This window comes from Haliotis rubra, unplaced genomic scaffold (assembly GCF_003918875.1).
Source record: "Haliotis rubra isolate DU_JTF1 unplaced genomic scaffold, ASM391887v1 Scf314, whole genome shotgun sequence".
NCBI lineage: Eukaryota > Metazoa > Mollusca > Gastropoda > Lepetellida > Haliotidae > Haliotis > Haliotis rubra.
This window is the reverse complement of record NW_025766985.1, coordinates 54,921-76,346: the sequence shown is the minus strand read 5'-3', so window position 1 is coordinate 76,346 and position 21,426 is coordinate 54,921. Positions and strand designations below refer to the sequence as shown.

At 42.4% G+C, this 21,426-nt stretch overlaps 1 protein-coding gene and 1 pseudogene across 1 annotated transcript; one reads left to right on the top strand and one right to left on the bottom strand.

The window, feature by feature from the left end:
• The first annotated feature begins 2,915 nt into the window (after positions 1-2,915).
• Positions 2,916-4,789, top strand: LOC124283396 (annotated as a pseudogene).
• Positions 4,790-4,823: 34 nt separating this feature from the next.
• On the bottom strand, positions 4,824-5,683 carry LOC124283390. Its single transcript, XM_046719442.1, has 3 exons — positions 5,633-5,683; positions 5,387-5,431; positions 4,824-5,212 (listed from the first exon to the last, which is right to left on the bottom strand). The coding sequence occupies exons 1-3, from the start codon at positions 5,679-5,681 to the stop codon at positions 4,962-4,964; spliced, it is 345 nt and encodes a 114-aa protein (XP_046575398.1). The 5' UTR covers positions 5,682-5,683; the 3' UTR covers positions 4,824-4,961.
• Between the last annotated feature and the right edge of the window lie 15,743 nt (positions 5,684-21,426).

Here is a 21,426-nt window from a genome sequence, read left to right as displayed (position 1 = left end):
TATATGGCGGCGGTCTGTAAATAATCGAGTCTGGACCAGACAATCCAGTGATCAACAGCACGATCATCGATCAGCGTAATTGGGAACCGATGACATGTGTCAGGAGCCTGACCACCCGATCCCGTTAGTCAGCTCTTACGACAAGCATAGTCGCCTTTTGTGACAAGCATGGGTTGCTGAAGACCTATTCTACCACGGATCTTCACGTGTCTAATACTAGTGACTAAATCTAAAAAAATTCAACTATAAATGACAATGCAATATAACAACAGGCTATAAATTGCCAACGACTGAATGTAGATCACCATACTAGGGACCATGGGGACTTACAGTACATTTGCAATGGGCTGACTGACTGAGTTTGGGTTTAGGCCGCTTTTAGCAATACTCCAGCAACATCACGGCGGGGAACACCAGAAATGGGCTTCACACATTGTACCCATGTGGGGATTCGAACCCGGGTCTTCGGCGTGACGAGCCAACGCTTTAACCATTAGGCTAACCCACCGCCCCATTTGCAATGGAGGAAAGCATGGTTGATTTGGTACTGCATCTAGTATGGAAGAAAGTGTAGGAGATCTGGTACTACATCCGGTATGGAGGAACGTGTAGAAGATCTGGTACTACCTCCAGTATGGGGAAACGTGTGTGGCGTAGATATATTTATCATATTTCAAACACATTTCTAAATTAGATAGTTTAGTAGTCTAAGGGAGACAACTCTTTATTTAACGTAACTTATAGTCTTATTACCTCCGTTGTAGGAAGGAGCGTTTGGTGGGCTTGAATAAAATGGCGTCTAAAGAAGATGGTCTGGTATGTTCTTTCCTGTTATTGTGACAGTAATAAATATTTCTGGGGTACGTGGCAGCCACGCCAAACGTGAATGAGATCTGGTACTGCATCAAGTATGGAGGAACGTGTAAGAAATCTGGTATTGCATTCAATACGGAGGTTAATATAGGAGATATTGTACTACATCCAATATGGAGGAACGTGTAGAAGATCTGGTACTACATCCAGTATTGAGGTACTAGTAGGAGATCAGAGATTGCATTCACTACGGAGGTTAATGTAGGAGATCTGGTACTGCACACAGTTTCGAGGAACGTGTAGATCTGCACAAAGCCGATCTTAACGCGATTGTAAGACAGCATGGATTTAAGATCGCGATCTTAACCAAGATCGAACTCTTCAACGGTGGAGGTAGGAATTTCTTGAACTCGACTCCTGTGTACAGTTGTCTGCAAGTGCGCATAGCATACTGCGCAAATAAAGAGTGGAACTGGTTACTGCACACAACACATACCTCCCTCAATCGCACCTTGCAGAATTTTCATGAAAAAAAATCCCACAAGTCTTTGAAGGAAACGACTACGTGAAGATAACACACATTTTTCTACATTCTAACTGTCTTGATTTATGAACAAAGACATTGCAACTCCAGAAATACCTACCCGTGATTTTTGAAAATATTGAATTACGAAATAATACAGTAATATATTTGGGTCTAGATTTAGTGACTTAATAATTATTTTTCTTATTGTGAAATTCCTTTTTACACAAATTTCAAATGCATTAGCAAGTGTCATTTCCTGTTTGATGAATACTTGTATTATATCTAAAATGCATAGATTAAAAACCCTCGTCTCTCGTCTGACTTAATTGTATATTTAAAAATGAGAAAGAAACTTGATTTTGCACGTTATCTCATTGTAGATTATTTTAATTATAAACTAAGACAAATTCAAAGACACGAATGTGACCGGAAAAAAATATATGTGGAGATCTCCGACGTCACAACATTAAATGCATTGGGCATGGCAGAGTCTACGGCAGCGACATAACATGCCAAGGGAAACCACTCCCATCTTGCGTAAACAGTAAGATTAGCTGCCCTTGAGTTATTGAAAAGGTCACGGCCATTGCTATTCGCATGCAGGCACCTTTCGTTTCTATCCTTTCCTTGATTATCAAAAAGGTATGCTGTTTCACACATCTTCCAACACAGAACCGGGTGGGAATAGTCCTTTATGATATCGACTCGATAGTTATGTAGTTCACTACCGCAAATAATGATGTTTCTGATGTTAAATCGGTGGTGCATTCTCCGTGTTGTTGAAGTGTTGAGGCGAATCATACAGTTTTATGCAATATAAAAGCAATCTCCAAACGTAAAGCTGATTATTTGCGTGAAACAGTCACTAACTTGACTACAATGATCTTAGCTCCTTACAATTGGTCCGGACCAATTCTAAGTTTCGATTGTAACTTACAATGATCTTAGCCTACAATCGCTTTGTGCAAGTGGATGGCGATTGCAGCCGAAGCCTAAGATCGCGATCTTAAGGATTTACAATAATTGTAGCGCTAAGATCGTTCTGTGCAAGTGGGCCCTGGTCCATTTGCCCTTATCATCACCCACTGTTGACCAGCACTGACCGACTTTTATCTTCCATGGAAAACAAGCCTGCCTGTCTACACAGCCTCCATCCATAGTGTTACACGAGTACTGTTCTATTTTGTAAAGAATACGACAGATTTTTAGAGAACGGGTTTTCAGAGACAGAACTAAGAAGCTCGACATTCTGAGTGACGAGGAGCTGTATGCTCGATACAGAATGCCTCGTTTGTCGTTGTTCCAGTTACTGCACAAAGTACGTCCATTAATCGAGCACCCCACAAAAAGATCACATGCCCATACCCCAGAGACACAGTTTCTTTTAACAAGGCGCTTTTTAAGTGAGGGTGGCTTTTTGCTCGAAATAGGCGATCTCCACGGAGTACACAAGTCTAGTGTATCGAGGTGTTTTCATAGAACAGTGTCTGCAATGAGCAGTATGCTCGACAACATAAACTTTCCTGACCCAGCGTCCTTTCGGCACATAATGTCAGATTTCCACCAAATCGCTGAGATGCCCCGAGTGATTGGTGCCATTGATGGCACACTTATACCTATCAAACGACCAAGCGGTGACGATGAATCGGCGTACGTGTGCAGGAAGGGGTTCCACGCCATCAATGTACAAGCCGTTTGTGATTCAAACCTTAGGTAAGAACACATTATTATTGAAACAAAATGACGACAAATACGTCTTTTGCTTGCACTTGTTATCAAATGATACCACTAAAGCGTATGTGCATGAAAATGGGCCACCATGCTTAATTTACTACGGTGAATTGCACAGCTGATCAGTGTTTACCTTGGGACTGACCAATCACAAGTCAGCAGCCTTCAATGGGTTACAACAAGAGGCACGATTGGGGATGAATAAGGTTTCAGCGTACCAAGATTTTGATGAATAAAGTAACTAAAGTCATTGCTTATGTCTATGACATGACCATAACGATTTCTCTGGAAAATAACAAAACGTCATAACTCGTTTGCACTCATGTATTTCTCAGTTTACGACTCTATTTCACAATATATTATGGGAGACCGAAATATTTTGAAGCGCCTGTAAAATTAACAGTATACGTTTTATGCTGCATTTTGGTAATTAAAAACATCACACCAGGAGTCTTTAACGAATTTCTTTTGTTTATTTTGAGATACAGTAATCTCATTACAATATGTCTGAATTGCATATAACAAGATGAATAGGTAAACATATTTGCAATCAATTGTAAAATACTAGTATAGATACACACACACACACACACATCAGTAGAAAATAGAGTACAACAGGGAGATATTCTTAAATAAGAATTTGTTGCAGTAAAATCTTAGCATTGAGTGAGATAAAATTATGTTAAGCAGTGTATACTTATAGTAATGTTATTAGTGATGTTCATAAAACTAAGTACATCCTCGATTATTTCCTTCAGGTTCAGCAATGTTGTTGCAAGGTGGCCTGGAGCGAGTCATGACTCATTGATCCTTAGAACAGCCTGTTGGGACAGTCGTTCGAGTTCTCTCCTCCAGATGGATGGCTGTTGGGAGATTCAGGGTTTGTCTAATTTTTATTATAAATATTTACGAATGCCACAACCACCAAATACACATGTCACATCAGTGTCAAGCTTAGAAGTCACAACAAGGCTACTTATTTCACTAAGTAACTGCACATATGAAACAGATTTTAAACAGACATTAATACCTAAATGAAAAATTTATTGACTGTATGTTATCTTTATGTAGATATGCATGCAGGCCCTGGCTCCTAACACCAATAGATAATCCTCAGACAAGGCAAGAAGAAAGATATAATGGAGCCCACATGAAGACTAGAAACACCATTGAAAGGGCATTTGGTGTTCTGAAATCAAGGTTCAGGTGAGAAATTTTGGGTAAACAAATATAAAAAATTCCTAAGCTTGTCTGAAAAGATCTAGTAAATCTAGACGTTTCGATGTCTTTGAAACAATGAGACTTTGAGACTCATTAAGGTACCTCATATGATACATGAAGAGACAATTAAAATTATATGTTATTATTAAGACAAAATAAAAATTAATGTATGGTTAATATAAATACTAAAATACCCTTCTTTGTAAAGTCTTTTAATATCTGAATTCTATAGTTAGAAAATAATGCATTAATTACCATACATGAATTATTTTCAGATGCTTACACAAGTCATCAGGGTGCCTTCAATTTACCCCCACAAAATGTGCCCAGATTATTATCATAGCATTTAAGCTGCATAATTTCTGCATAGATTCAAGGCTGGACAATCCCCTTGCTCTTGAAGAGGAAAGTGCCCCAGAAATTGACTATGTTTATCAGGGACCTCAGAATGGTGGCCACAGGATGAGGAAGGAATTAATTCAGAATAAATTTTCCTAAATCCTACATGTAATAATTTATGTTTCTAAATTTTCATTGTATACATGACAGTGAATTTGACTGTGTCCAAATCATCTAAAACCACTTGATTATGATGTTATTTCTTAAAAGATACAGTTAACAATTCCCTATGAATGAAAATGTCATAAATTACATTTAATACATGTGCAATCTAAGTGAATTTTATCATGGGGGACAGGCTGAAAGGAGAACTTATAGATTTACTTCTTAGCAAACTCAAAATTTCCTCATCGAGAGCCAGTCTCTTTTCTTCGACAGCCTGTCTTCTCTCCTCAATGGCCAATCTTTTCCTCTCAATGTCTAGCCTCTCACTTCCATCACGCTGTAGCTGATGCAGCACCTCCAGCTTCTCCCTCTCCAGATCGACTACTGTTTGTAGCTTTGGAGATTTGGACTTGGTCACTATTAAGTACAGGAAAGTAACAGTCCAGTTAATTACATGTGAGAATAATACATGCAATGCAGCACATTATCCTTTAATATTGTTTACAATGAATACTACAATTAAATCATTCATAAAATAATTAATACAATATTTTGAGAAATGTACCATTAACATATTTGACATATGCTTACATATAGTACTGGTAGTTTTTTTGATAGCAGACTTCTGCGTGTCTTCTAGAAAATGAAGAGACAATCACTATATCATTAATCTTTTCAACTTTGTAAGTTTGTTTAGACAGAAGTAACTTTGATCAGCAGTAATTGACTACTTTTTGTACATTAATATGAATCAATAACTGATTATTTGATTAATTTAACTATCACTTTACATGATATTATTGAACAATGTCAATGTATACCACTGAACATATTCACCTGTGGGCAAAGCTGTAATTGATCTTGAACTTTCAAGCTCGCTTGCCATGCTTACATCAGGATCTTGTGTGTCAGAAGCATATCTCATCTGAATAAAAGTTGAACATGTTCTTCACAAAGAGTACATGGTAAAACTTCACTACTTTCATTATATGTGACTTTATTTGATTCCGATATTGCCAGGCACCCATTTTATGTAAAGATCAATTTGTACTTTCCAATGAGAATAACATGTTTTGCACTGGCACACAAACCACTTTCAACTCCACCAGGAGAAGCCATCTATTTGGCAGGCAGGTATCAAGCAGATAACCTTAAAAAATAAGATTTAAAGGTAATGTGACATACAAATGTATCTGAAAATATATATCAGGATTCATGACCCAAGGTTATTTTGTAATTTGTAATTGAGATATGAAGCTTAAAACACATGATATTATTATCAACAGCAGCATTTTTCTTTCTTTGAAATATTTGCACTGTTGTGATTATATTAATATTGGAAAAAATGCTTCAATTCTAAAACAATCTGCTTGGATCATACACATGTATACACAGTTGTGCTGGTAGACCTTAGACTCCAAATCTTAGAGAGGAGTTGGAGCAGGGCATCCTCCTGTTTTCATCAGTTGGACTTACTTGTCGGCTATGCTTTCCCACATGTCCGCCTTCTTCGCTTACTCGTCACTATTGGGGAGAATGGGGCGAACAAAACATCATTACTGCGTGTAACTTCATCCGTCAACACGGATAGCTCTTGTTCAGTAAAATTACTGCGGCGCACCCTCTTCTCTGCTGACATTTCGACAAGTTGCAACAATGTGTCGTCTGTCGATACGACAAGGGAGGTAATTCTACATCGTAGCCAATGACGCGTGACTCATGTGTTTTCTTACCTCCACCGCTGAAGAGTTCAGTCTTAGCTTAGATCGCAATCTATAAATCCATCCCGTCTTACAATCGCGCTAAGATCGGCCCTAAGTGGATTAGGGCAATTGTATGGGGATTGTAAAGTTGATTATAGGGCCCTAAGATTGATTGTAACTAAGATTGCTCTGTGCAAGTGGGCCCTGGTACTGCACCCAGTATGGAGGAACGTGTAGAAGAACAGGTACTGCATTCAGTATGGAGGAACGTGTAGGAGATCTGGTAGTGCATCGAGTATGGAGTAACGTGTAGGAGATCTGGTACTGCATTCAGTATGGAGGAACGTGTAGGAGATCTGGTACTGCATTCAGTATGGAGGAACGTGTAGGAGATCTGGTACTGCATCCAGTATGGAGGAACGTGTAGGAGATCTGATATTGCATCCAGTTTGGAGGAACGTGTAGGAGATCTGGTACTGCATCCAGTATGGAGGAACGTGTAGGTGATCTGGTACTGCATCCAGTAGGAGGAAAGTGTAGGAGATCTGGTACTGCATCCAGTATGGAGGAAAGTGTAGGAGATCTGGTACTGCATCCAGTATGGAGGAACGTGTAGGAGATCTGGTACTACATCCAGTATGGAGGAACGTGTAGGAGATCTGGTAACGCATCCAGTATGGAGGAACGTGTAGGAGATCTGGTACTGCATCCAGTATGGAGGAACGTGTAGGAGATCTGGTACTACATCCAGTATGGAGAAAAGTGTAGGAGATCTGGTACTGCATCCAGTATGGAGGAACGTGTAGGAGATCTGGTACTGCTAGCATCCAGTATGGAGGAACGTGTAGGAGATCTGGTACTACATCCAGTATGGAGGAACGTGTAGGAGATCTGGTACTGCATCCAGTATGGAATAAAAGTGTAGGAGATCTGGTACTGCATCCAGTATGGAGGAACGTGTAGGGGATCTGGTACTACATCCAGTATGGAGGAACGTGTAGGACATCTGGTACTGCATTTACTATAGAGGGTAATGTAGGAGATATTGTACTGCATTTAGTATGGAGGAACGTGTTTGAGATCTGGTACAATAACCGGTATGGAATAAAATGTAGGAGATCTGGTACTACATCCAGTATGGAGGAACGTGTAGGAGATCTGGTACTGCATCCAGTATGGAGGAACGTGTAGGAGATCTTGTACTGCATCCAGTATGGAGGAACGTGTAGGAGATCTGGTACTGCATCCAGTATGGAGGAACGTGTAGGAGATCTGGTACTACATCCAGTATGGAAGAACGTGTAGGAGATCTGGTACTTCATCCAGTATGGAGGAACGTGTAGGAGATCTGGTACTGCATCCAGTATGGAGGAACGTGTAGGAGATCTGGTACTGCATCCAGTATGGAGGAAACGTGTAGGAGATCTGGTACTGCATCCAGTATGGAGGAACGTGTAGGGATCTGGTACTGCATCCAGTATGGAGGAACGTGTAGGAGATCTGGTACAACATCCGGTGATGGAACAAATTGTAGGAGATCTGGTACTACATCCAGTATGGAGGAACGTGTAGGAGATCTGGTACTGCATCATTCACTATGGAGGAACGTGTAGGAGATCTGGTACTGCATCCAGTATGGAGGAACGTGTAGGAGATCTGGTATTGCATCCAGTTTGGAGGAACGTGTAGGAGATCTGGTACTGCATCCAGTATGGAGGAACGTGTAGGAGATCTGGTACTGCATTCAGTATGGAGAAAAGTGTAGGAGATCCGGGTACTGCAATCCGGTATGGAGGAAAGTGTAGGAGATCTGGTACTGCATCCAGTATGGAGGAACGTGTATTAGATCTGGTACTACATCCAGTATGGAGGAAAGTGTAGGAGATCTGGTAACGCATCCAGTATGGAGGAACGTGTAGGAGATCTGGTACTGCATTCAGTACAGAGGAAAGTGTAGGAGATCTGGTACAAAATCCGGTATGGTATAAAGTAAAGTGTAGGAGATCTGGTACTACATCAAGTATGGAGGAACGTGTAGGAGATCTGGTACTACATCCAGTATGGAGGAACGTGTAGGAGATCTGGTACAACATCCAATATGGAAATAAAGTGTAGGAGATCTGGTACTACATCCAGTATGGAGGAACGTGTAAGAGATCTGGTGCTACATCCAGTATGGAGGAACGTGTAGGACATCTGGTACTGCATTTACTACGGAGGGTAATGTAGGAGATATTGTACTGCATTAAGTATGGAGGAACGTGTTTGAGATCTGGTACAATAACCGGTATGGAATAAAATGTAGGAGATCTGGTACTACATCCAGTATGGAGGAACGTGTAGGAGATCTGGTACTGCATCCAGTATGGAGGAACGTGTAGGAGATCTGGTACTGCATCCAGTATGGAGGAACGTGTAGGAGATCTGGTACTGCATCCAGTATGGAGGAACGTGTAGGAGATCTGGTACTGCATCCAGTATGGCAGGTACGTAGAACGTGTAGGAGATCTGGTACTTCATTCCAGTATGGAGGAACGTGTAGGGGATCTGGTACTGCATCCAGTATGGAGGAACGTGTAGGAGATCTGGTACTGCATCCAGTATGGAGGAACGTGTAGGAGATCTGGTACTACATCCAGTATGGAAGAACGTGTAGGAGATCTGGTTCTTCATCCTGTATGGGGGGAACGTGTATGAGATCTGGTACTGCATCCAGTATGGAGGAACGTGTAGGAGATCTGGTACACACATCCGGTATGGAGGAAATTGTAGGAGATCTGGTACTACATCCAGTATGGAGGAACGTGTAGGCCATCTGGTACTGCATTCAGTATGGAGGAACGTGTAGGAGATCTGGTACTGCATTCACTATGGAGGAAACGTGTAGGAGATCTGGTACTGCATCCAGTTTGGAGGAACGTGTAGGAGATCTGGTACTGCATCCAGTATGGAGGATCGTGTAGGGGATCTGGTACTGCATTCAGTATCGAGGAACGTGTAGGAGATCTGGTACTGCATCCAGTATGGAGGAACGTGTAGGAGATCTGGTAATAAATCCATTATGGAGGAACTTGTAGGAGATATGGTACTACATCCAGTATGGAGGAACGTGTAGGAGATCTGGTACTACATCCAGTATGGAGGAACGTGTAGGAGATCTGGTACTGCATCCAGTATGGAGGAACGTGTATTAGATCTGGTACTGCATTCACTACCGAGAAAAGTGTAGGAGATCCGGTACAAAATCCGGTATGGAATAAAGTGTAGGAGATCTGGTACTACATCCAGTATGGAGGAAAGTGTATTAGATCTGGTACTACATCTGGTATGGAATATAGTGTAGGAGATCTGGTACAACATCCGGTATGGAATAAAGTGTAGGAGATCTGGTACTACATCCAGTATGGAAGGAACGTGTAGGAGATCTGGTACTACATCCAGTATGGAGGAACGTGTAGGGGATCTGGTACTGCATCCAGTATGGAGGAACGTTATTAGATCTGATACTGCATTCCCTACGGAGAAAAGTGTAGGAGATCCGGTAGAAAATCCGGTATGGAATAAAGTGTAGGAGATCTGGTACTGCATCCAGTATGGAGGAAAGTGTATTAGATCTGGTACTACATCCAGTATGGGATATAGTGTAGGAGATCTGGTACAACATCCGGTATGGAGGAAAGTGTAGGAGATCTGGTACTACATCCAGTATGGAGGAACGTGTAGGAGATCTGGTACTACATCCATCCAGTATGGAGGAACGTGTAGGAGATCTGGTACTGCATCCAGTATGGAGGAACGGTTAGGAGATCTGATACTGCATTCCAGTACGGAGGAAAGTGTAGGAGATCCGGTAGAAAATCCGGTATGGAGGAAAGTGTAGGAGATCTGGTACTGCATCCAGTATGGAGGAAAGTGTAGGAGATCTGGTACTACATCTGTATGGAGGATAGTGTAGGAGATCTGGTACAACATCCGGTATGGAATAAAGTGTATGAGATCTGGTACTACATCCAGTATGGAGGAACGTGTAGGCGATCTGGTACTATATCCAGTATGGAGGAACCTGTATGAGATCTGGTACTGCATCCGTATGGAGGAACAAATTGTAGGAGATCTGGTACTACATCCAGTATGGAGGAACGTGTAGGCGATCTGGTACAACATCCGGTATGGAATAAATTGTAGGAGATCTGGTACTACATCCAGTATGGAGGAACGTGTGTAGGAGATCTGGTACTGCATTCAGTATGGAGGAACGTGTAGGAGATCTGGTACTGCATCCAGTATGGAGGAACGTGTAGGAGATCTGGTACTGCATCCAGTATGGAGGATCGTGTAGGGATCTGGTACTGCATCCAGTATGGAGGAACGTGTAGGAGATCTGGTACTGCATCCAGTATGGAGGAACGTGTAGGAGATCTGGTACTGCATCCAGTATGGAGGAACGTGTAGGGATCTGGTACTGCATCCAGTATGGAGGAACGTGTAGGAGATCTGGTACTACATCCAGTATGGAGGAACGTGTAGGAGATCTGGTACTGCATCCAGTATGGAGGAACGTGTAGGAGATCTGGTACTGCATCCAGTATGGAGGAACGTGTAGGAGATCTGATCTGGTACTGCATCCAGTATGGAGGAACGTGTATTAGATCTGGTACTGCATCCAGTACGGAGAAAAGTGTAGGCGATCTGGTAGAAAATCCGGTATGGAGATAAAGTGTAGGAGATCTGGTACTGCATCCAGTATGGAGGAACGTGTAGGAGATCTGCTACTGCATCCAGTATGGACGACCGTGTAGGAGATCTGGTACAACATCCGGTGTGGAATAAAGTGTATGAGATCTGGTACTACATCCAGTATGGAGGAACGTGCAGGCGATCTCGTGCTATATCCAGTATGGAGGAACCTGTATGAGATCTGGTACAACATCCGGTGTGGAACAAATTGTATCAGATCTGGTACTACATCCAGTATGGAGGAACGTGTAGGCGATCTGGTACAACATCCGGTGTGGAACAAATTGTATGTGATCTGGTACTACATCCAGTATGGAGGAACGTGTAGGCCATCTGGTACTGCATCCACTATGGAGGAACGTGTATGAGATCTGGTACTACATCCAGTATGGAGGAACGTGTAGGAGATCTGGTACTGCATCCAGTATGGAGGAACGTGTAGGAGATCTGGTACTGCATCCAGTATGGAGGAACGTGTAGGAGATCTCGTACTGCATTCAGTATGGAGGAACGTGTAGGAGATCTGGTACTGCATCCAGTATGGAGGAACGTGTAGGGGATCTGGTACTGCATCCAGTATGGAGGAACGTGTAGGAGATCTGGTACTACATCCAGTATGGAGGAACGTGTAGGAGATCTGGTACTGCATCCAGTATGGAGGAACGTGTAGGAGATCTGGTACTGCATCCAGTATGGAGGAACGTGTAGGAGATCTGGTACTGCATCCAGTATGGAGGAACGTGTAGGAGATCTGGTACTGCATTCAGTATGGAGGAACGTGTAGGAGATCTGGTACTGCATCCGGTATGGAGGAAAGTGTAGGAGATCTGGTACTACATCCAGTATGGAGGAAAGTAGGAGATCTGGTACTACATCCAGTATGGAATATAGTGTAGGAGATCTGGTACAACATCCGGTATGGAGGAAAGTGTAGGAGATCTGGTACTACATCCAGTATGGAGGAACGTGTAGGAGATCTGGTACTACATCCGGTATGGAAATAAAGTGTAGGAGATCTGGTACTACATCCAGTATGGAGGAACGTGTAGGGAGATCTGGTACTGCATCCAGTATGGAGGAACGTGTAGGAGATCTGGTACTGCATTCAGTATGGAGGAACGTGTAGGAGATCTGGTACTGCATCCAGTATGGAGGAACGTGTAGGAGATCTGGTACTGCATCCAGTATGGAGGAACGTGTAGGAGATCTGGTACTGCATCCAGTATGGAGGAACGTGTAGGAGATCTGGTACTGCATCCAGTATGGAGGAACGTGTAGGAGATCTGGTACATGCATCCAGTATTAGAGGAACGTGTAGGAGATCTGGTACTAACTCCAGTATGGAGGAACGTGTAGGAGATCTGGTACTACATCCAGTATGGAGGAACGTGTAGGAGATCTGGTACTGCATCCAGTATGGAGATCTGAACGTGTAGGAGATCTGGTACTGCATCCAGTATGGAGGAACGTGTAGGAGATCTGGTACTGCATCCAGTATGGAGGAACGTGTAGGAGATCTGGTACTGCATCCAGTATGGAGGAACGTGTAGGAGATCTGGTACTACATCCAGTATGGAGGAACGTGTAGGAGATCTGGTACTGCATCCAGTATGGAGGAACGTGTAGGAGATCTGGTACTGCATCAGTATGGAGGAACGTGTAGGAGATCTGGTACTGCATTCAGTATGGAGGAACGTGTAGGAGATCTGGTACTACATCCAGTATGGAGGAACGTGTAGGAGATCTGGTACTGCATCCAGTATGGAGGAACGTGTAGGAGATCTGGTACTGCATCCAGTATGGAGGAACGTGTAGGAGATCTGGTACTGCATTCAGTATGGAGGAACGTGTAGGAGATCTGGTACTGCATCCAGTATGGAGGAACGTGTAGGAGATCTGGTACTTCATCCAGTATGGAGGAACGTGTAGGAGATCTGGTACTGCATCCAGTATGGAGGAACGTGTAGGAGATCTGGTACTACATCCAGTATGGAGGAACGTGTAGGAGATCTGGTACTGCATCCAGTATGGAGGAACGTGTAGGAGATCTGGTACTGCATCCAGTATGGAGGAACGTGTAGGAGATCTGGTACTGCATCCAGTATGGAGGAAACGTGTAGGAGATCTGGTACTGCATCCAGTATGGAATAAAGTGTAGGAGATCTGGTACTACATCCAGTATGGAGGAAAGTGTAGGAGATCTGGTACTACATCAGTATGGAGGAACGTGTAGTGTTCTGGTACTGATCTGGGAACGTGTAGGGATACTACATCCAGTATGGAGGAAAGTGTAGGAGATCTGGTACTACATCCAGTATGGAGGAACGTGTAGGAGATCTGGTACAACATCCGGTATGGAATAAAGTGTAGGAGATCTGGTACTACATCCAGTATGGAGGAACGTGTAGGAGATCTGGTACTGCATCCAGTATGGAGGAACGTGTAGGAGAGATCTGGTACTGCATTCAGTATGGAGGAACGTGTAGGAGATCTGGTATTGCATCCAGTTTGGAGGAACGTGTAGGAGATCTGGTACTGCATCCAGTATGGAGGATCGTGTAGGGGATCTGGTACTTCATCCAGTATGGAGGAACGTGTAGGAGATCTGGTACTGCATTCAGTATGGAGGAACGTGTAGGAGATCTGGTATTGCATCCAGTATAGAGGAACGTGTAGGAGATCTGGTAATAAATCCAGTATGGAGGAACGTGTAGGAGATCTGGTACTACATCCAGTATGGAGGAACGTGTAGGAGATCTGGTACTACATCCAGTATGGAGGAACGTGTAGGAGATCTGGTACTGCATCCAGTATGGAGGAACGTGTAGGAGATCTGGTACTGCATCCAGTATGGAGGAACGTGTAGGAGATCTGGTACTGCATCCAGTATGGAGGAACGTGTAGGAGATCTGGTACTACATCCAGTATGGAGGAACGTGTAGGAGATCTGGTACTGCATCCAGTATGGAGGAACGTGTAGGAGATCTGGTACTGCATCAAGTATGGAGGAACGTGTAGGAGATCTGGTACTGCATCCAGTATGGAGGAACGTGTAGGAGATCTGGTACTACATCCAGTATGGAGGAACGTGTAGGAGATCTGGTACTGCATCCAGTATGGAGGAACGTGTAGGGGATCTGGTACTGCATCCAGTATGGAGGAACGTGTAGGAGATCTGGTACTGCATTCAGTATGGAGGAACGTGTAGGAGATCTGGTACTGCATCCAGTATGGAGGAACGTGTAGGAGATCTGGTACTTCATCCAGTATGGAGGAACGTGTAGGAGATCTGGTACTACATCCAGTATGGAGGAACGTGTAGGAGATCTGGTACTACATCCAGTATGGAGGAACGTGTAGGAGATCTGGTAACGCATCCAGTATGGAGGAACGTGTAGGAGATCTGGTACTGCATCCAGTATGGAGGAACGTGTATTAGATCTGGTACTGCATTCACTACCGAGAAAAGTGTAGGAGATCCGGTACAAAATCCGGTATGGAATAAAGTGTAGGAGATCTGGTACTACATCCAGTATGGAGGAAAGTGTATTAGATCTGGTACTACATCTGGTATGGAATATAGTGTAGGAGATCTGGTACAACATCCGGTATGGAATAAAGTGTAAGAGATCTGGTACTACATCCATTATGGAGGAGGAACGTGTAGGAGATCTGGTACAACATCCGGTATGAAATAAAGTGTAGGAGATCTGGTACTACATCCAGTATGGAGGAACGTGTAGGCCATCTTGTACTGCATGCACTATGGAGGAACTTGTAGGAGATCTGGTACTGCATTCACTATCAGTATGGAGGAACGTGTAGGAGATCTGGTACTGCATCCAGTATGGAGGAACGTGTAGGAGATCTGGTACTGCATCCAGTATGGAGGAACGTGTAGGGGATCTGGTACTTCATCCAGTATGGAGGAACGTGTAGGAGATCTGGTACTGCATTCAGTATGGAGGAACGTGTAGGAGATCTGGTATTGCATCCAGTTTAGAGGAACGTGTAGGAGATCTGGTAATAAATCCATTATGGAGGAACTTGTAGGAGATATGGTACTACATCCAGTATGGAGGAACGTGTAGGAGATCTGGTACTACATCCAGTATAAAGGAACGTGTAGGAGATCTGGTAACGCATCCAGTATGGAGGAGCGTGTAGGAGATCTGGTACTGCATCCAGTATGGAGGAACGTGTATTAGATCTGGTACTGCATCCAGTATGGAGGAACGTGTAGGAGATCTGGTACTACATCAGTAGTATGGAGGAACGTGTAGGAGATCTGGTAACGCATCCAGTATGGAGGAGCGTGTAGGAGATCTGGTACTGCATCCAGTATGGAGGAACGTGTATTAGATCTGGTACTGCATTCACTACCGAGAAAAGTGTAGGAGATCCGGTACAAAATCCGGTATGGAATAAAGTGTAGGAGATCTGGTACTACATCCAGTATGGAGGAACGTGTATTAGATCTGGTACTTTATATCTGGCATGGAATATATGTGTAGGAGATCTGGTACAACATCCGGTATGGAATAAAGTGTAGGAGATCTGGTACTAAATCCAGTATGGAGGAACGTGTAGGGATCTGGTACAACATCCGGTATGGGAAATAAAGTGTAGGAGATCTGGTACTACATCCAGTATGGAGGAACGTGTAGGCCATCTGGTACTGCATGCACTATGGAGGAACGTGTAGGAGATCTGGTACTGCATTCACTATGGAGGAACGTGTAGGAGATCTGGTACTGCATCCAGTATGGAGGAACGTGTAGGAGATCTGGTACTGCATCCAGTATGGAGGAACGTGTAGGGGATCTGGTACTTCATCCAGTATGGAAGAACGTGTATGAGATCTTGTACTGCATCAGTATGTAGGAACGTGTAGGAGATCTGGTACTTGCATCCAGTATGGAGGAACGTGTAGGAGATCTGGTACTAACTCCAGTATGGAGGAACGTGTAGGAGATCTGGTACTGCATCCAGTATGGAGGAACGTGTAGGAGATCTGGTACTGCATCCAGTATGGAGGAACGTGTAGGAGATCTGGTACTGCATCCAGTATGGAGGAACGTGTAGGAGATCTGGTACTTGCATTCAGTATGGAGGAACGTGTAGGAGATCTGGTACTGCATCCAGTATGGAGGAACGTGTAGGAGATCTGGTACTGAATCCAGTATGGAGGAACGTGTAGGAGATCTGGTACTACATCTGGTATGGAATAACGTGTAGGAGATCTGGTACAACATCCGGTATGGAATAAAGTGTAGGAGATCTGGTACAACATCCGGTATGGAATAAAGTGTCAGAGATCTGGTACTACATCCAGCATTGGAAGAACGTGTAGGAAATGTGGTACTGCATCCAGTATTGAGGAAAGTCTAAATCTGGTACTACATCCGGTATGGCAGTACATTTAATTTTCATGGGGAACATTATAGACAAATGAAGGGTACAGCAATGGGAACTAAAATGGCACCCACGTATGGTACGTTAGTTTTAGGGTATTTGGAACGAACTCTGGAAACGAAAGTAAAAGAACAGTTAGGACCTGAAGTCGCTGAATACTTAAGAACAAATTGGCGACGTTTTCTTGACGATTGCTTCTTGTTATGGCCCTTTGGAGATGAAAATTAACTCTATTTTATAACATCCTAAATAACTTGAAGAGACATTTACATTTCACCATGGACTCAAATTATTCTGAAATTCCATTTTTGGACATCATGGTAAAACTATGTGGACGTAATCTAGAAACACATATATATTATAAACCTACAGATACTAAACAATACCTTCATTTTTCATCTTGCCACCCGATTCATATAAAGAGAAGCATTCCCTATAATTTAGCAAGACGTATCTGCATGATTGTGTCACAAATACCGACAAGGAACATACGACTTGCAGAACTAAAATCATATCTACAGTCCCGTGGATACCCAGTTCTTCTTGTGGAAGATGGAATAAAGAAAGCAATAAACACAGCCAGAAGGACACTGTTGAATGTTCGTGATAAACAAATAAATAACACTGTCAATCTGGCCTATGTTTCATCGCACAATCCCAAGAATCCGGAACTTTTCATATCATAAGACAAAATGTTCCAATTTTAAATGCTGATATGAAACTGAATCGAATTATGGCTAATGTAACAATGATAAAGAGTAAACGCCAAAGCCGTAACTTAAAACACATATTGACACGTGCCACATTCGACTCATGTATTAAACATACAGAATTCACTGTCTCAAAGTGTAAACGGGGAAATTGTGGAACTTGTGAATATATACTTGAAACTTCATGTATAAAGTTCAAAAACAGGAAACAATTATTTCATGTACGCTCTAACATGGACTGCTCCGCAAAACACATAATGTATCTTCTTATATGCCAAGGGTGTCATGAAGAATACATTGGACAAACGGAGTGCTTGAGGGACAGAATGCGCTTCCATAAACAACAGATTAAGGACCCCAATACAAGGTGCATCCCCTTAAGCGCTCACATCGACAAATGCGCAGCAGGAAAGGAAATAAAATTTAAAATATTCCCTTTATAAAAAATGAATACTGCTGACGCCATGCAGCGTAAGCTAAAGAAAACTGTTTCGTTAAAGAATTGTGTCCATCGTTAAATAGGTAACGCAATGTGTCTGAATTATATTTGTTTTCATCGTGCTACTAGTACTGTCAATTTGAAGCCGCCAATGTGACGTCATGGCAATGCCGCGTCAGAACATTTGTAGACAGTTGCATTGTGACGTCATGACAAAGTGACGTCATAACATAATCCGTTTAACTGTAATCACTTCTCCCTGAAGATAGAAAGTGAAACATGTTGGGGAAGATCCGTGTCGTGTGATTATTTCAGAAACTTCTTCTTATATATATATATGTATATATATATGTGTGTGTGTGTGTGTGTGCGCGCGCCCAAGCCGCCGTAGGGTTCGGACGTGTTTACTCGGAGCTCCCGATAGCCCTGTCCTGTTCCCGGTTATGCCCCACATATGACGAACATGGCAATCCCATATGACAGACTCGCTTAAATAACAATCCAGTGTATGGTTGCGGAGATCTATTTATGTGTGTTTACGGATATTCATGGATCATGGGCATACGGATGGCTTGAAAACTCTATAAAGCACGTCAACCAACAGGTAAATACCTATGTGCACTATCCTCTACTGATATCATAATGACTGAATGTTTCTCCCCCCCAAACCTATTCTACACAGAATCCTGACAATGTTGATTATGATATTGTGAAACAGCTGGATGATATATTTGGGGAAAATGATAGGAAAACCTGCGAGGGAAAACTGCTTGGAGTCTACGATAACGACGATCAGGGACTCAATAATATAAGATTTTCTCTATATGATGTGGCTAAATCCGAATGTGAGGATTTTCCTGAAGGAATACTTATCAGGCGTGTGAAGCGAAGTGGCCAAACTAAAAGCGTAGCTGAGAAATATGCTACTGATGCGTATGTGCTTTATAAGTTTATTAAAGGTGTAATTCCTGCCGATGTGATTCAAACTGATGTTCTGACCAGACAAAAATCTGTTCAAGATAAACCAGGACACGAACATGTTCATGAGAAAGACAAAGACCTCTTTGGGAATATGATGTCAAAACTGATGTTTATTCATGACGACATGAACAAAAAGTTTGAAATTGTGTGTAAACGTTTAGCAGAATTTGAGGACAGATACAATAATGATATGGTCAGACTCCTTGATGCATATGATGCAAGAGTCAGTGAAACAAAACACTATGAAGCTGAAAACCTAGCGTTGTTGTCCAAAGAAAAAGTGTTGAAAGCGGAAAACCTAAAACTTTGCAATCAACTTAAACAAAGTGAAGCAGAATTGAGAGACTCAAAGGACACTTTCATTACAATGCTAAACTCTATTGATAAGAGTGTGCGTGCAGTTGACGGGAAGATGGATTGCATAAACACAAGAAACAAGTTATTGTATTCGGACACTGTAAAGCTAGGTAATCAGTTGTCAGATGCTGACTTTGACGATATCCACAAAGTGCATGCTCAAGCCCCAAGCGCACCCACAGCAGCACAAGCCCATCGTATGCCAAGTTCACCACAGGTTATTGTTCGCAAGGATACACCAATCACTCCAACCGACAATGACGTAATCATCTGTGAACACTCTCACCCCTACGATGAGCGTGCTGATAATGAAACCCAGAGCAATACAAGGAAAGCCAGAACTGTGACATTCAACAATGAGTGGAAAAAGTCATTTAGTGGTGTTTCGAAGCATAGGAATAAACGTTTAGTGCTAAGTTATGTCAGGGCTGACAAGTCTTTTGACATCATCAAAGACGCTATAGTGGATTACGCTAAAGACCGTGGCGTTGTGATATCTCATACCAGATTGATGAAGCATTGGGACAGTCCGCGTAACCCGACATACACCATACGAATTACAGTCACTAGAGACTCTGCTGACGTCATCATGGATGACGACTATTTCTGGCCTGAAAACGTGAACTGTCGGGAATGGGTTCCGAATAATACATGGTACGGCGATAATGGACATGAAGGTAACGGACAGTAATATATGTCTTGCAATTTATACATACTGATTCTTGTAATGTCATTATCTCGTGTCATTACATGGAATATTCGTGGTGTTACGAACTGTTTGTCGGAACTCAAGTATAAACTGGATAGCTGTGATATACTGTTCCTAAGTGAACACTGGCTGAATGACAATCAGAAACCAATTCTAACTGATCTTCATGACGACTTCCATGTGTGTGTCAAATGCCAGCAGAACCATTCTTCACCTAGAGGAGCTGGTGGAGTTGCATTGTTCATCAGGAAGCAAGATAGTTGTAGTGTCTCGGTATTAAATATACCGAACAGTGAACACATCATTGGTGTTAAGATGACTGAATGTGGCATTCCAGTGTACATAGTTGGTGTGCGACTTCCATCGTCTAATGTCATGGACACTGTCTACGCAGAAGAACTCCATAATGCTATGGATGTATACGATACCTGCTCATATCATGGACAAACTGTAATACTTGGTGATTTTAATACTGACCTTCGGACTCTCTCAGCATTAAAACCTCGAGCTAAGTGTTTGCAGAGAGCTTTGAAGGAACGTGACCTAATCTCGATTGTACCACTGGACAATCAAAATGCTTACACCTACACTAGTAAATGTAGACAGGTTAAAACTATGATCGATTATGTTTTTGTTAACACTGATTGTAGAAGTAGCATTGTTGGCTATGATATTGACTATTCCATCCCGTACTCTGTCTCAGATCACTACCCTATACTTATTTGTATGCATGTAACTGATGATGTACGTCAAGATCACTATGGGGGTGAAAAGTTAAACTGGCGAAAGGCCAACAGCATTGATCTGATGCTTTATCGCTATGAAACTGAAAATTATTTCAGAAATGTCAGTTTAGATATAGCTAATTACAACACACCAGAGGAGTATGTTGAAGCCTACCATAATTTCATCCTAGATTCATTACATGCTTCAGCCAATATCAGTATTCCTGCTTCAAAATTTCAATCCCATTTAAAACCCTACTGGAAGAGGGATAATTTAAAGCCATGCCATAACGATATGCGACACGCACGTAAAGAATGGGTCCATATGGGTAAACCACGAAATAAGGACGATGTTCACTACGTAAAATATAAGCAGGCTAAGAGAATCTTTCGAAAAAAACATCGCCGATCAAAACGTAAACTTCAAGATGAAAAGTTCAGGGACATCTATGAAGCAGCCGAAGTTGATATTCAGGAATATACCAGGGTTACAAAAAAGTACAAACGCAATAAAGAACGAGTTAAAACCCTTGTGTACGAGAACGAGACCTGTGACGCTCCAGAAAGTATCTGTAACCTATTTGCTAAGTACTTTAGGGATCTCTCCCAGCCGTATGAAGATATCAATTTTGATCAAGATTTTACCTGTTTTGTTAATAGTTTTATTGAAGATCTTGTCACAAGACAAGACGTTGATGACTGTAATGACACCAGTATGAATCTTTTATGTCCATTTACTGGTGATGAACTATTGAAAACTGTAAAATCATTGAAGACGGGTAAATCCCAGGCCCGGATCATGTTGTAAATGAGCATGTTAAATTTAGTGGAAGATCACTCATCAACCACCTTCTT

Excerpts from the sequence above, each read along its gene's own strand:
- LOC124283390 (XM_046719442.1), bottom strand. The coding sequence starts at position 5,681 with ATGGCAAGCGAGCTTGAAAGTTCAAGATCAATTACAGCTTTGCCCACA. Across the intron at positions 5,432-5,632 it reads AATTACAGCTTTGCCCACAG|AAGACACGCAGAAGTCTGCT; the intron begins GTGAATATGTTC and ends TTCATTTTCTAG. Across the intron at positions 5,213-5,386 it reads AAAAACTACCAGTACTATAT|TGACCAAGTCCAAATCTCCA; the intron begins GTAAGCATATGT and ends TGTACTTAATAG.